The sequence below is a fragment of the Pistacia vera genome, unplaced genomic scaffold (assembly GCF_008641045.1).
Source record: "Pistacia vera cultivar Batoury unplaced genomic scaffold, PisVer_v2 Contig126, whole genome shotgun sequence".
NCBI lineage: Eukaryota > Viridiplantae > Streptophyta > Magnoliopsida > Sapindales > Anacardiaceae > Pistacia > Pistacia vera.
In genome coordinates, this window is record NW_022195314.1 from 88888 (window position 1) to 106063 (window position 17176).

The following is a 17176-nucleotide window of genomic DNA, read 5'->3' on the forward strand; positions in this document are numbered from 1 at the left end:
ACTTCCAACATTTGGGACGTCGTAGCACCCTATCAAGGGCATGATCACGAGAGCGTCATCATGGGATGGTGCAATCGAACTGCATCCTTCGGAGAATGTAATTTCCTCCTCCTTCGAACCTTTGGTGGTCGTCGCATAGGGTTCATCACCCTGATGGTCGTGATAGGTTTGCAAGCATATCTTTCCTGGGCACCTCGCGAGTTTCCCAAGGTGCGGTCCCCCAAGATCATTCCGACGCTGCAGACACCTTTGCGTCACGACGCTTCTTTCCTGGTTCCCCTTGAGTTTTCTCCTATAGGGAGTGATCATCAATATACCCTTTGAAATGCCCCTCTTGATAAGATCTTTAATTGCCTGTTTGAGAGCTCGGCACTCATCGTGTGATGCCTATTATCCCATGAAAGCAATAGTATTTTTTACTATTTCTAGGTGATGGGGGATTTTCATGCTCAAGCTCTTCGGCAGGCTGGCTTCTTCTGATTGTCATGAATAGCCGATACAGACGAGTTCAAAGGCATACTGATTTCTGTCACGATCGCGACGAGGAACTGGAGCATAAGACTTTTTGGGCTCGTACCGCAGTTTCTTTCCTTTTTGTTGATCGTCATTAGCCCATCTACGATCAACTCTCCTACCTTCCCCCTGACTAGGCGTACTACCTGAGCGCCATGTCACGACGGTGGAGTGCCGCCACGAATTTTTCAAGAGGTATTTCCCCGCAAGGTTTGTAGAAGCGGGTGAGGAGATTCCCTCACCTGTAACTTTTCCACAGGTCGGTCTGTGGGCAAACTCCTGCTATGAGAGAGTTCGAATATACTCTTTGGGAGTGTGAGCTACCTTATTAAGTTTTTTTGTGGATCGATCAATGTAGGACTGGAGGCGTTCATCCCCTCTTGCCTTATGTTGCTGAGGTAGCTCAAAGGCATTGAGAACTTTCGGTTCGCTTGAAGTGCCTCAGGAACGTCGCTCTTATCTGAGGCCACGAGCTGATCGACCCCGGGGAGTGACCTAAACCACCGTTTAGCATGAGAGGTTAGAGTTACCACCAAATACCGACTCTTTGCCAAATCTGAAACCTGGTGAAGCTCCATCAAGTCGTTGAATTCATACAAGTGATCCTGAAGATCAGAATTTCTATCGAACGCCTACATATCAGGCATTCTAAATCTTGATGGGAGAGGGGCGACTAATACTGCCGGAGAAAGGGTCGCTGCTGCGGCCTGCCCTTGCTCATTTGCTGAGCTTTTAGCTGATCTAGAGCCGTTGCAGCTCCTCAATCTGATTAGCGGAGCTACTGAGATTGCTTTCCCCCATGCGAGTTCGACCCTCGCGATTGCGATTGAGGAAAGCCGGAGGTCGGATTCCTCTTTGCTTGGCCGGCAGTTCGACCGCCCTGGCACCACCTGTGAGTCGTGTGATGGTGATAAACGGTGTGGGGAATTTTCACGACCTCTGCGGTGGTAAGAACTACCCCGCAAAGTGTGGGAACCTCCCGCTCGATGAAGATCGGGATCGTATTTTGGCGTGATGAAATCGCCCCGCCTAGCACTTTTATGGAGTGCTTATGCGAGGTGGCATGGGACGGCTTAGATGCGACCTTTCACCGAGTCTTAAGGCCATAGGTATTCTACCCGAGACTGGTCGTTGTTTGCCGACCCTTTGGAGCCCTTAGGCACGCTTGTCGCCACTTACTTACCTTCCTTCGACGTGCTACAGTACTCGCGGTACAGGCTATCGCCCTTTTCCAAGCTTTTGCGCGACCTGCAGGCGTTTTTGGCGGTTGAACCGCCCCATTTGATTCTGGTGGCATGCCCCATCCAAACGGTCCAACCTTCGATTAAACCATTTGGAGAGTATTGTTGAACCTCTCCAGGTACTCATAATGTAGGGTCAAGTTGTGAACTTGAAGGGATATCCCCCGCTGTATTTTGTGGACGAGGGCACCTCGGAAAGAATTCTTCCTAAATTGGGGATCTCCTAAACACCATGATTGGTTGGCTCAGGTTCAAATCGGCGAGCCATTTTGTTGTAGGACCAGTTAGTCAGAGATTTTCCTAATGAATGATGAATACAATCAAGCCCTCCTTCTAGCGCCAAACGTTGATGCGTGATTTTGACACCAACTAACCACACGTGTGAATACTGAGTTGGCCAGAAGAACACACGTGAATGGGGGATGAGATGTAAATGGTGGCAAGACAATGTTTAAAGTGGTTCGGATGCTTGACCAAGTGAACCTATGTCCACTGATTGTATTTAATTCGAAGGATCAGGTCGCGGACTAGCGAGCTGATGAGAGTACAAGTGAGAGAGGAGAGAGAAAGCTATTCCAAAGAGAAGATAGCTAATCAAGAGTAAAAATGAGCGAATCCCACAATGGGAAAGAAGCTCTCATTTATAGTAGGATACATTGAGGTAATCATACTGAATTGTAAAATGGGGTCAGGTACCATGCAAATCCTCATTTGCATCCCGTTATTCACCTACTCGCGTGATCTCCTCGCTTTATACATGGATTAGACACTGGATGACCTCCAGCCTTTCGTGCAGTCTGTCGCACATCCACTGCACTGGCAGGAGCATGTTGCTCACGTCAGCATACGACGTGGCAACATCTGAATGGCTGTAAGAATCTATCTCGACCCTGACCATTTGTGTTGACTGGGCTCTGCATCACCTTACTTTTCCAGGCATAACAAGAGTATTATATAACTCTCTTGTTTAGGTTTTCCCGATCCCATTTTTCTTTTTCCTGAAGAAGCAAATATATGTCACGTGAATAATGAGTTTTGACTTTTTAACCAAAAAATCAAAAAATATTTACCTTTTCAAATTGAAGTTTAACTCTTACTATAAATATGCATTTTCTCTCAAATGTGGGGATGGGTGATGTGAGGACAGACATTGTGGTTTAAAGTTTAACATTGTTTCATTTTTTTTACGAAAATAAGATAAAAAGGTAAACTTAAATACAAAATTTTGTAGGAATATTTAATAATTGCACGTAGAGGTGGTGTCACGTGTGAGCCACTTTTAATCTTCTCTGCCATCTTTTGAAATTTTGTGTCATAATATGAGAAGCTTCCACCCTATAAATATGTTTTGATTGTGTAATTTCTTAAAGTTTGTAAATTATAAGTTTAGATCCTGGTGATATTTTATATGCATGTTTTGGATATTATTATTATTATCCTTATACAGATTTTTTCTAAATACAACTCGTTCTCCAGACATGTATCCTCGGGATTCTCATTGAGGGATATTCAGAGGATGCCTGACTGGAGGGGGATTTTACAATATAAAAGAGGCTATTTCTCTCAGTTTGCTACAATCAGTTTTGTTTGTTTTCTCTATAAAACACGATAGTAACCTGGGTTAGGGTTTGTCACTCAATTGATTCTTCTCTGTGTGAATTTGTCTAAAGTCTTGATTGAGGGCTGGGAGTTCCTTCAAGGGTAGTGAGCACTCTAGTGGTTGTACAGGTTTGCGAGTATAAAGGGGAGAGAGGTGATTGATTGATTGTGTTGTTGGCAGAGAGTGTGATTTGGTTGTAATCTGTATCATTCGAAGTGGTTAATCATAGTGCAGCGAACTCCATATTCTGGAGCTCAACGTGGATGTAAGTTGTTCTATATTGAACAAGCGAGCCATGATATATCGTTGTGTGTTGCTTGATTCTTTTGCTGCTTAATTTGATCTGAATATTGGTGTTTAGATTTGACAGATTAGGCTTAGTTTACAACACATATGAACATATCTTTAAGTATATCTTAACCTCCAACTAACCGATCTGTATAAAAGCTATATTAGCTGGAAGCGTTACAAACTTAATTATGTTTTTTGATAAAGCATCAAGAACAACCTAGAAAGAACTTCCTTTAAGGGTATCAGATAAGCTAATTGGGTAAAGTAATCACATGAACTAATCAAATTACATAGCAGTTTTCCTTAAAAATATTCACACTTCCTTTTGTTGACATACTGAAACCGTAATTACATAGCAGTTTCTCCTTACGTTTTTCTCATTTATTGATAAACGTGGAACAATGCATTATTAAGGGGGTGTTTGTCTGAGCTTATGAAAATTAGCTTATAAGCAACAAATGCTTATAAGCTAATTTTAGCTTATAAGCATTTGAAATTTTAAGCAATTACATGTTTAGTTAAGGTACTTATAAGTGACTGATAAGTAGTTGACGTGTTTGATAAAATGTGGCTTATAAGTATATTTTATTATAAAATGATTAAAAAGTGTACTACATTAAATAAGGATATACTATAGAATTTTAAAATTAAATAGGATTAATGTGGTAATATACTTGGTTAAACACTATAGCAAAAACAAAAAAAAAAAAAAAAAGTTACCTCCCCTCAACTTATTTTTTTTAGGCTTATAAGCTCAACTTATAGTTCAAAAAAGTATAAACAAACAGGTTAGCTTAATTTTAGAGCTTATAAGCTAGTTTGACCAGCTATAAGCTTAGACAACACCCCTAATACTCGCTTTCCTAAAAATATCAGACTTCCGTTTGTTGACATAATGAACCGTAATTACATAGCAGTTTCTCCTTACGTTTTTCTCATTTATTGATAACGTGGAACAATGCATTATTAATACTCGCTTTCCTTAAAAATATTCACACTTCCTTTGTTGACATAATGAAACCGTATAACATAGCAGTTTCTCCTTACGTTTTCTCATTTATTGATAATTGTGGACATGCAATCAATACTATACTGCTTTCCTTAAAATATTTCACACTTACCTTTTGTTTGACATAATGAAACCGTAATTACATAGCATTTTCTCCTTAAGTTTTTCTCATTTATTGATAAACGTGGAACAATGCATTATTAATACTCGTTTTCCTTAAAAATATTCACACTTCCTTTTGTTGACATAATGAAACATAATTACATAGCAATTTCTATTTACGTTTTTCTCATTTATTGATAAACGTGGAACAATGCGCCTTACACTAAACGCTTATGTCCCAAAATGCACGATGGAAAATCTTTTTATGTGAATTCGTATCTTCATTTTATGTAATATTTTAAGCAGTAAAAGCAAGACTTCAGGTCTTTCTTTCACATGAAGCAAATCGAATCATCAAGCAAATTGCACCGACACTTCAAGACATCAGTGGGTTTATAAGCTTTATTTTGACCAAGTCCAAATTCGTTTGTTCTTTTTTCTTATTTGTATTTTCCTTTTGTTTTCACGACTTCTCTCTTTTCTAAAGCAATCATTTTAAAATACTTTGTAATTTGTTCACATCGTCTTTGTGCACATAAATTAAGATCCTCCGTCACTTTTTCAATAAGATTTTCCAGATATATACAATTAATTTTGATATTTTCCTTTCAGATCTGCCTTTCGTCATGCTTACATACTCAAAAATTTTATTTTATTTACTCTAATAGGAACAATTAGAAAGATGTGAAAGAGATCCAGCTGCTTTCATACCTAAAAAAATTTTAAACCTCCAATAAATTAATTAAGGAAATATTTAGGTAATTCAGAGTTGGTTACCATTTAAAAATGATTGACAAAAAGAGATTCTAAAATTACTTGTTTATCAATTAATAATTGATCTTGAATCCGGAGAACAGATTGAGCAAAATTAATTACTATTTATAGGTTGATTGTAATAATAAAATTATTATTTTATTCATTAATACATTGGATCAAAATTTAGAGACAATTTAAAACCAATTGATCTCCCTATATATATAGATAGTAGATTTTACCATAAAAAAAGGTAACTACATCTTCCTCGAAATCAAATAACCTAGAAATTTGAAATAAATAACCACCCGTGAATGATAGCAACAGAAAGAACAGTAACAAAAGACCACCAGAACACACAAAAGAATCAAAACAAATTCCAAACAAAAGATTGGTTACACTAAGATTTCTTTCATGTTTTGTCTCTAGTTCACCAAAGAATCTCCACCCCTCTTTTGTTGGGTCCCCTATTGTTATGTTTAAAAAGTCACGTTTATGTCAGTTCACTAAATGTCTTTTTGTACTAGCTGCTAAGCCCATATCTGCCTCAAAGATATTCATACCAACCTTATCTCATTTCAAGAGATGAATGGACGAAAGTCATCCATGTGTCAAGGCAACTTGCAAAACATTCATTACCTTGAGTTTAAAGGTGTATAAATTGACACTTCTCTTCTCAAAAAGGGGGGCTAGGCATATGAGAGCTAGGCATAGATTTGAGCTCAATTTTCTCTCTGTAAACACTGTATTTCTTCATCTTTGTATGTCTTATGGCCAATATCATAGAAATAGCCAAAGATCAACAAAATAACAGTGGACGTAGGATTCGCTTTTGAGCATCCGAACAACTATAAAAACATCTCTTGTTAGCGTATTATTTATGTTTTCTGCAACATATAAAATCTCATCTCCATATTCAAATCTCATAGATCTATCACGTGTAATTTCTAAGGCTCTCTTAGCACTTTGCACATGCGAGTTGTTGGCATCCAAAATCAAGCATCAACAGTTTGGTGGCCCATGCAGGTCTCAAACCTGCGTCCAAGTTCCCTGATGGCGTGCTCAGATCTCAAGCCCGCATCAAAATTCTCCAATCGCGTGGCCAGATCGCAGATCACACGCGTCAAAGTTCTCGAATCACGTGGCCAGATTGCAGATCGCACGCGTTAGAATTCTGTAATCGAGTGGCTAGATCACACGCGTCAGAATTCTCCAATCGTGTGGCTAGATCGCAGATTGCACGCTCAGGTAATCTTGATCTTCGACTTTAGATTGCTAATCTCTAGCTTCAAATCGCGTGTTCGGATCGCTGATCGCACAGTGAGATCACTGATCTCTTGCTCTCAGGTCGAGCTCGTTATGCTCAGGTAAAGCTCATTATGCTCTGAGGTCAAGCTTGTTATGCTCAGGTAGAGCTCGTTATGCTCAGGTTGAGCTCGTTATGGTTTGAGGTTAAGTTCGTTATGCTCAGGTTGAGCTCGTTATGCTCTGAGGCTGAGCTTGTTATGCTCTCAAGTAGAGCTCTTTATGCTCTCAGGTCGAGCTCGTTATGCTCTCAGGTCGATCTCTCAGGTGAAGCTCATTATGCTCTAAGGTCGAGCTCGTTATGATTTTAGGTCGAGCTCCTACCAGATCGCAATCAGCTCCTAGCTCTCAGCACTCGATCGTGCCAGGAATAGTTCGAGCTCTTTAGTTCGAGACTACAGCCTATAGTGCAAAAGCCATTCAGATCAAAGACCTGAGTTTCTGAAGCGCGATTATGCACTCCAAAAACTGGGGGGCTTCTGTTATGCATAAAAAGTCACGCTTATGTCAGTTCACTAAATGTCTTTTTATACTAGCTATCAAGCCCATATCTGCCTCAAAGATATTCATACCAACCCTATCTCATTTCAAGAGATGAATGGACGAGAGTCTTCCATGTGTCAAGGCAACTTGCAAAACACTCATTACATTCAGTTCAAAGGTGTATAAATTGACACTTCTCTTCCCTAAAAGGGGGGTTGGGCATATGAGAGCTAGGCATAGATTTGAACTCAATTTTCTCTTTGTAAACACTGTATTTCTTCATCTTTGTATGCCTTATGGGCAGTATCATAGAAATAGCCAGAGATCAATAAAATAACAGTAGACGTAGGATTTGCTTTTGAGCATCCGAACCATTATAAAAACCTCTCTTATTAGTCTATTATTTATGTTTTCTGCAACATATAAAATCTCAGCTCCATATTCAAATCTCATGGATCCATCACGTGTAATTTCTAAGGCTCTCTTGGCACTTTGCACATGCGAGTCGTTGGTGTCTAAAATCAAGCGTCAACACCTATCTTATCATACAACCCATCTCCACCAAGCAAGTTTTCTCTCAATAATTTCCTCTATTTATATAGAGAGGGAGAGAATTATTGAGCAAAGAGAAACCATAACCGGATGATTATGACTAAGTTATTGTGTTTTTTACTCACAATAACGTTGTTTCAACTATTAGAATTTGCTATTTCTCGACGTGAGCAAGTTACAACACCACCATTGCCTGTTTTGCCACTTCCATCTTATACTCAACTTAAATGGCAACAAAGAGAGATCATAATGTTCTTCCACTTTGGAGTTAACACATTCACCGACTCTGAATGGGGCACTGGGAAAGAAAACCCGGCTATTTTCAATCCAATCGGGCTCGATGCCAACCAGTGGATCAGTGCAGCAATGGACGCAGGAGTTTCTCTTGTCATACTTACTGCAAAACACCACGATGGATTTTGCTTGTGGCCTTCAAAATATACTGACCATTCTGTCAAACTTAGTCCCTGGAAAAATGGACATGGTGACGTGGTACAAGAGTTTGTAAATGCGGCTAAAGCTCGCGGAGTCGATGCAGGATTGTATTTATCTCCGTGGGATCGCCATGATCCGAGATATGGCCACGATTTGCAGTATAATGAATACTACTTAGCTCAAATGCAAGAACTACTCACCAGGTACCTCAATTTTCTCTAATTTGTGAAAAATAAGTTAATTGTTTAATCCGCTTCATCTGATTGATACGTGGCATCTATTATTGGTAGATATGGAAACGTGAGGGAGATATGGTTCGATGGAGCAAAGGGTCCAAATGCGGTTAACATGTCATACTATTTTACAGAGTGGTTCGCCATGGTGAAAGAGTTGCAGAGTTCCATTAACGTATTTTCGGATGCGGGTCCGGATGTTAGATGGGTTGGTAATGAAAAAGGATTCGCTGGAAGCACATGCTGGTCGACCATCAATCGCACATCTCTATCAATAGGAAATGGAAGCATCGTTGAGTGAGTATTTTTTATTAACCAAATCATGCAAATTACAGTATTATCTCAAATGAGCTGTTTGCAGTTGAAACTTAGATGTTGGTTAATTATTAAGTTTGGTGGAAATTTGGTTTCTTGTTAGCTTTTCGTCCTTTAATTTCTTCTCTAAGCTTTTATTGTTTTCATTTTTCAATGAGAAGAGATTCGTCAACTTCACGGTTTAAGTAATAAAAAATTATTGTTAGGTCGTGACAATGTGTTTTCCTACTTCTTTGAAAAGAAATAACACTTATAGTGGTGATTTACCTTTAGAAAATGATAACATGTGAAACACATAAAGACTTACACTTTGTGATTATTGATTGGTAAAGTTTTTTTTTAGTTATATAAACAGAGGTGATCCAAGAGGGACAGATTGGTTGCCAGCTGAATGTGACGTTTCAATCAGAACTGGATGGTTTTGGCATAAATCACAATCACCAAAGAGGCTAAGTAAACTTCTTAAGATTTACTATAATTCAGTGGGAAGAAATTGTGTGATGCTACTCAATGTTCCTCCGAATTCAACCGGGTTAATATCTGAAATTGACATTCAAAGATTGAGAGAATTTAGAAAGGCCATTGACACAATATTTTCAGCAAATCTAGCTGACAAATGCACTACAAAAGCTAGTAGCGTTAGAGGAGGCAAAGACGGTGGTTTTGGACCGGAAAATGTATTAGACTCTGACCATTTGTGGACATATTGGGCTCCAAGAGATAACAAAAATGATGTTTATTGGATTGAAATTAAGGCTTAAGATCAAGAAGGGTTGAAGTTTAATGTGATCAGAATTCAAGAAGCGATTGGGCTTGGTCAGAGGATCAAAGAACATGAAGTTTACGTTGATGGTAAACTAGTGGCAAAAGGGAGCACAGTTGGGTACAAGAAACTCCACAGGCTTGAATATGGAGTGGTACATGGGCATTTTGTGAAGATAAAAATCACGAAATCAAGGGCACCGCCTTTAATTTCTTCAATCGGTTTGCATTTTGACCCTTATTGGCACCCAAACAATGAGCAGCGACCTAAATTCTAAGTAGCTTTTAGCCGACCTCTTTTTTCTCTTTTGCATGTGTTTTGAGGGTCATGCCCGTGCTCTTCTGTTTGATCTCTTTTGTCCTATGTACAAAAAGGTATAAAGGCAATAGTGATTAGTGGAATGCAGCCAAGTTCACACAAAGGCATAAAGGAATAAAAGTGTAAGTGGAATTTCCAGTATTTCAGTTTGTGCGGTAGTCTCTTCCTTATTTTCTTCCCCGTGAATTTTCTGTTCAAACTTTGTATGAGAATCTCCTGAAAATAGATGTTGGAAGCATCATTAAAAAATAAATAAATAAATAAAAATCACCAATGATTTAGAGTTTTGAAATTAGCATGAGTAATGCTTAGGTCTACAACTCAATCCCACGTTCTCCGATGTGACAACTAGTCATTGATCAACTCGTAAAATAAGTCTTATTTGCTCGTATAAGTCCCATTATCCATTTATAAGACAACCAATGACGATCTATTACATCAAGGATTATGAGAAAAGATTATTGACTTAGCATTATTGAATTAGCATTTGGTTTTATGGGTACAAGACGAAGAGTTCCCTTCGAAACCTTTGATTGTGGGCTTCACATGACAAAAGATCTCCAATTAATAATTGTTCACATATATATTAGTTAAAGGCCTATAAAAGGAGGGCCGGGCCGATTCCCATTAAAAAAATATATATTGGGCCAACACCACAACCTAAGATATAGAAACTTGGTTAATTTTAATTACTTTCAAAGCCCTTAGAGCATTTTCAATGGTGTTCTTTATTTTAAAGAACATTTTTATATAAATAAAGAGTATTTTTATTGATTTTTAAATGTAAAGAACAAATTTTTTATTTAAATCTAATAAACTCTTTAAATTTTAGGAGAGAGAATATGTATTTTCAAGAAGAAAACTTAATATGAGAGATAAATTATAAATAAAATGCATAGAAACTTGTAATTTATTATTTAAAATTAGGATTAAGAGTGAAATTTGACTCTCTAAATGTGGAGAACAAAACTTACTCTTTAATTTATATTTAAAATATAAAGAGTCTATTGGACTCTTGTTTCTATGGATAAAATCTTTATACAGTGATAAAAAGTTTGGCTCATATAAATAGTCATTTGGACATGCTCTTATACACTAGAAAGATAAAGTTTGAGTTTTATTATGAGGACTGTAAATGTTGAATTTATTTGTCATAAATAATATATTGTCAAATTTGTATTTTATGATTTACTCATATAAGATCTATGGACAGAAAAACCTACCAATAATTTTTTTTTTTCAAAAAAAAATACTCATAATCCAAGTCAAGTTTTCCTCATATTTAATTACATTGTTTTACTTAAAGTTACCCAAATATATCTCAGGCACCTTGAACAAAAATCCTAAGTTAAATTAAAATCAATTTAACTTAATTTAACCATGCGTTAAATAATAAGAATGTTAACTTTTGTTTATATAGTGAATCAAGAAAGCTTGAATCCTTGTAGTAAACATAAAACTTATAATACTCATCCATGGAGAAGTAAGTGCACTAGTTCATGTAAGATTATGAATTTGGATGAATTATGAAGTATATGGGACTTAGAGCCCTATTTTGGAATGAATACATGTTGATGGACCGGAGTCTGGTTTAGCTCAAATTATAGAAATGTCCAACTCGTAGAGAGACCCAAAGTGTAGGCTGGCCTAATTCGAAGGGTGACCTTAATTGTAGAGTGATCGAACTTGTAGAGTAGCCCAGTTTGTGGAGAGGACTGACTCGTGGTGTGGACCAGCTCATAAAATGGGTCAACCCATAGAATGGTCATTTTCTTATAGAATGGGTCATCTCGATATATGATCTTTCCATAAGATGGATTTGGGTGTGGACCCAATTCGGATTGGACTAAGGCATTAGACTGTGTACAATGTTTATTTCGTTATTGAGTCTGACAATGTCCGGTATGATTTTTGGCTTATACAATATGTAATTTTTGATATCTCTAAAGTAAAAGGTCATAATTAATACAGAATCATATCTAAAGTTCTCGGATTATTCTTTATTTCGATTCTGTAACCAAAAAAAAAAAAAAAAAAAAAAACAAGGTAATAAGATAAATCTTAAAATCATAAACTAAAATAACAGAATCAATAATAGTGAGAAATCGAATCTGCAATAAAAAAATTTTCAAAATTGAAAATCAGTTTAGACCAAAAATAGTAAGAGAGATCTATATATTTTTAATTTTGATGATTTCAAAGCCTCTGGAAGCCTCACAAAATTGCATCATATCATCCCTTTAAATTATTTGAGTTCCACGTGAAAAGCAACGTAAATATACCCATCCTCCCTCTTACCCACAGCCATATTTCCACATAAACACCGCAGGTAGACGAAACTTTTGTGTGTAACTAGACGAAACTTCTGTGTGTAGTTAGACGAAACTGTGAGGGGGTACTGGTTATAATCCCAATTTTCTGTCTCAGAGCTTTCAAAGGACGGCCATGGAATTTTGTATCAAATAGTGTCTTCAAAATTAAAAAAAACTGAATTCATCAACTTTTCAAGCTCAAAGTACTAAAAAAATCATCCTCGCTTGCTATTCGGCCAAGTTTTAGAGTTGTCGATGCCTGATTTTGACACCAACTAACCACACGTGTGAAATGCTGAGTTGGCCCAGAAGACACACGTGAATGAGGGATTGAGGATGTAAATGGTGGCAAGACAATGTTTAAAGTTGTTCGGATGCTTGACCAAGCAAATCCTACGTCCACTGATTGTATTTATATTCGAAGGATCAGGTCGCGGACTAGCGAGCTGATGAGAGAGAGAGAGAGAGAGAGAGCTATTGCAGAGAAAAGATAGCTAATCAAGAGTAAAAATGAGCGAATCCCACAAACGGGAGATAAGCTCTCTATTTATAGTGGGATACATTAAGGTAATCATTACTGAATCCGTAAAATGGGGTCAGGTACTGTGCAAATCCTCCTTTGCGTCTCATTATTCACCTACTTGCGTGATCTCCTCACTTTATGTAGGGATTGGACACGTGGACGACCTCCAGCCTTTCGTCAGTCTGTCGCACACCCATTGCACTGGCAGCAGCATGCTGCTCACGCCAGCATACGATATGGCAACGTCTGAATGGCTGCAAGATCTGCCTAGACCCTGACCACTTGCGCTGACTGGGCTCTACGTCAGCCCGACTTTTTCAGGCATAACAAAAGTCCCCTAATTTTTAAGGTTTGAGAATCGAACCTTGAAAATTACAAATTCCTTGATTTGACGTGCCTGAAGAGATGCTGTTCAAAGCGACTTGATTGTGAAGGAGGTCGAAAGGACACCTCCTCGCATGCGACCTAGGGTGATCTTTGATCTTACAGTCAGCGACCTGGATTTGGGTATCTAGTGCTATAATGATGATTCCGACTTGGGTGGAATCTTCGACCTGTTTACACTTGGCAACCTTCAAGAGGATAAATGGTCGCTGCTTCGCAGTTGATTTCTGTCAAGGTCGAGGAATCACATCACTTCGTGACCGACATGAGACGAGGCTGAAGAGTTACGTCGCCTTGCAACTTACAAAACGAAGAGTGTTTTTCATAACGACCTCTTCAGATGTTATCCGTTGCACTTTTGCAGCAGATACATTAAATGAAGCACCTTTTGCTCTGACAGACATGTCTTAAGCGTAATAAGTGACAACCATGCGCATTAAATGCGAGCCATGCTGAAACGACATTCACTGTCAGAGCATTAAATGCAGACGTGGGTGCATTAAATGTGGAGGAGGGAAAACGTGCCGTTGCTTGAGTATTTCAACAAAAAGGGATGACGATCTAATTTCTTGAGGTGTGACGGTCACTCTTCCTCGCTGATTCGTGACACGTGGTCGCGATCAACGGTCAGATATGTTTTCTGCTCAAACATAGTTTGACTTCGGGAAAGCAAAGCGCCACTTCCTCAACTGTATAAACCCCAAGCTCTTTTCAGGCAAAGTCACAGTACTTTCATTTTTAGAGAGAGCAAGAAACTTTTGCGATTCTTGGTTCTTTGCCTTCTAGAGTGGTGTTTGACTGATTATTCAGAGTAGAAGAGCCAATCTTTCTCATCCCAAGAGGTAAACACGAATCCCTTCTCCTATTTTGGTTTAATTTTGCTTTCGACAGTCGCTATGTGACAACCGTCTGTTGGCATCTCATCGGAGATGAAATATCCTCCATTCAGCCAAGTCCATTGATGGTGGCCCTTTAAGCATTCTGTTACGGTTTTTCTACGGTTTAAGGGAGGAAATATTTATTTTCTCCTCCACATCATCGTACGGGATAGTGTTTGAGGATTGAATGGTTCCCTGCTTGTCGCTTTTGCAGACCACAGTAGAATGGACCCCCCAACGACCAGAGCCGAGGAAGGGACCACTTCGCCCATGCAAGATGCTCCTACGGGTCCCATTCGAGAGATCTTCTCGGTACTTACCGAGGAAGAGCTTGAAAGGGTGATAAACCAATACGCTATCAGCGTGCAGGTCTTTCGCGATAGGACACGCACAGCTTGGTATCCTCCACTAGAGTTGGCCGCAATCTCCAAGGACATTTTCAAGGGTAGGGGACTGATCCCTTTCCACCCTTTTGTTAGGTCAGTCTTGGATCACTTCGGGATCGCGCCAATGGAACTCATGCCAAACGCGTACATGATTGCCATTGCCATGTACATCGCGTGTCGTGAGAACGGGCTGGGCGAACTAACCATAGTAGAGCTCGGTTGCTCATATATCCTAAAGAAAAGCAAGGACAAGGATTCCTACTATTTGTCCAGGTGACCTACCATAGAAGCGGGGATACACAGTTACCTGAGTAACGTAGGACCGTATGAGATGAAGTTCTTTTTCTTTTGTCACGATGGCCTTTGCCGCTTCCGGGAGCCAAGTAGGTCTTTTTTCCTTTCGAATTTATTGAATTTATGTCCCTTGCTAACGAGCTGTTTATTTCTCTGGCAGTTAACAAAATGACCAACTTAGATTTGTTCGCGGACCTAAACAGGATCACAACCTTCGGTTTCTTACCTGAAGCAAGTCGCGATACGAGGCTGCTCGTGACAACCGCGAACTTGCGAAAATACGGTTTCTTCAACCAAGACGCGACCTTAGAGACCCCGCCGAGTAAGTTTCTTGACTTTTTTTTTTTTACTCTTCGCGTAGCGAACTGTTTTACTAACGGTGTTCGCATGCAGCAACCATGCCTCCCAGAGTGCCCAAGTCACCACGACCAAGGAAATTTTCCTTCCCTCGAAGGGGTACCACTGGACAAGCTGGAGCGGCTCCCAACTGTCCCTTCGGTAAAGGCACATCGATAGCTGATCCGACTCGACCTAACCTGAGGGCACTGCTTGCCCTAAACAGAAAACTACGGCCCAGAAGCCTAAAAAGAGGAGGCTGATTCAGACCGAAGAGTCGGAGTCCGAAGCGGAGGGCTTGGGAGTCTAGCTTGAGAGGTCACATCCCTACCAAGCTTACCGCTCGGAAAGGCTAGTTGGTGGCGCGACCGACATCTCCATCGCTCCTAGGGGTCAGCAGGTGAGGCAACAGACGACCTTTGTCCTCGAGAGGAGGTCAGGAAAGGAGCCGGTAGAGGGGACTCTGCCCGCAGCGGGCACTGGTGCCCCCATCTTGGAGTCAATGGGACATTTACCAAACCATCTGCAGCTGGTAGTCTTCGCATTGCTTGAATGCAGGCTCGCGGAGGTTTTCGAGCAGTTTGTGGCTTCCGGTACCATGGACCTGATGACCATGTCCTTCCACCACCTGAGCCAGGTAAACGAGCTGTCCTTGGCAAGGACATTTGCTTATACGAAATAATTAACTTTATTCTCTTCGCTATGCAGGCCCTGCTCTCCATGCACTTGTCCCTACAGAAGGTCCAGCTCAGGACTACTCAGGGATTGGTGGAGATGAGGAAAGAGAATGCGCGGCTTAAGCGGGACTTGGCGGCCGCTGATGCAGAGAGAGATTTGTCCATCACTTCGGCGAATCAGTACCTGAACAAGAGAAATGCTGCTCTTCGCACGGTAGACTTTCAGAAGGCTGAGATGGAGAGGCAAGGGGAGGAAATGAACGAGCTCCAGAGGACAGTGGCCAGACTCATCAGGGAGGCCAGTGAGAAAGACCAGAGTTGAAGGCAACCATTGAGCGGGCCTCGTGAGCAAAACTGGATAGGGGCGAGCTGTGGGAGAATACCAAGAAGCAACAGTTAGAGTTGGAGGCTGAGCTCCACTTTACTCGAGGTCACGTCACTTCGCTAACTGCAGAGATGCAGCAGCAAGAGGCGAAGATCGAGAATAGGGCTACTGAGTGGATGATTCAGTCCATCTTTGCCCTTCTTTCGAGGAATCCTGAGATGGATCTGTCCGACCTCATTGACGATTACCGGAATGAGCTCGCTTCTATGGCGCAAGCTGAAGCTGAGGAAACGACTCGGGGGCCCGACCCAAAAGATGAACAGGCTGAATTCATTCCTGAGGAGCCCGCGTCTGATCAGGCAGTCGGCGATCAGCCTGGGGGAGAGGATCAGTGATCAGCTTCTCTTGTTTTCTCCGTTTTTGCTTATGTATTTTCCCTTTCTTGATAAATAAAGATATTGTTTTTCACAATCTTTCCTGAGGATTTATAATTTCCGCATTCTTTACATATGAAATCGCATTCTAACTGCTTACAATAATATTGGTACAAGTTTATACGAACAAAATTGTATATATATATGGGAAAATGATTACAAACGATCAGAATTGCACACTTGCTATTACAAAGGCTACAAAGATTAAAACCGACCTTTACAAGGAAATAATTAAGCTCAGAATTACTGATAATAAGGTCGAAGATGCTCAGCATTCCAAGCTCAGGGTACTTCGGAACCATTCAGCCTTTTGAGATGATAAGTCTTTGGTCTTATTACTTTGGCGATGCAGTATGGACTTCCCAGTTCGGTCCCAAAACTCCCGCACTTGGTTCTCTAGTACCGAGAAGAACTTCCTTCAAAACAAGGTCGTCGACCTGGAAGTCTTTTCTTCTGACCTTAGAGTCGAAGTACCTTTTCTCGCGTTGTTGATAGGTTGCTATCCTTAGCTGAGCCTTGCTGCGATGTTCTTCAATTAGGTCCAGACTTGCACGCAGAAGCGCTTCATTGTCAGCTTCGTTGTACAAGTCCCTCCGAAGTGAACCAGTTCCTACTTTCACAAGGATCATCACTTCGAAGCCATATGCTAGCGAAAAAGGGGTTTTTGAGGTAGAGGTTCTCGGAGTTATTCTGTATGCCTATAGGACTTCGGGA

The 17176-nt window shown here is 40.2% G+C and overlaps 1 protein-coding gene across 1 annotated transcript; it reads left to right on the plus strand.

Moving 5' to 3' along the window:
• The first annotated feature begins 7880 nt into the window (after positions 1-7880).
• Positions 7881-10190, plus strand: LOC116120467 (alpha-L-fucosidase 1-like). The gene is made up of 3 exons (XM_031406417.1): positions 7881-8487; positions 8575-8814; positions 9176-10190. The coding sequence occupies exons 1-3, from the start codon at positions 7940-7942 to the stop codon at positions 9591-9593; spliced, it is 1206 nt and encodes a 401-aa protein (XP_031262277.1). The 5' UTR covers positions 7881-7939; the 3' UTR covers positions 9594-10190.
• Positions 10191-17176: the final 6986 nt, after the last annotated feature.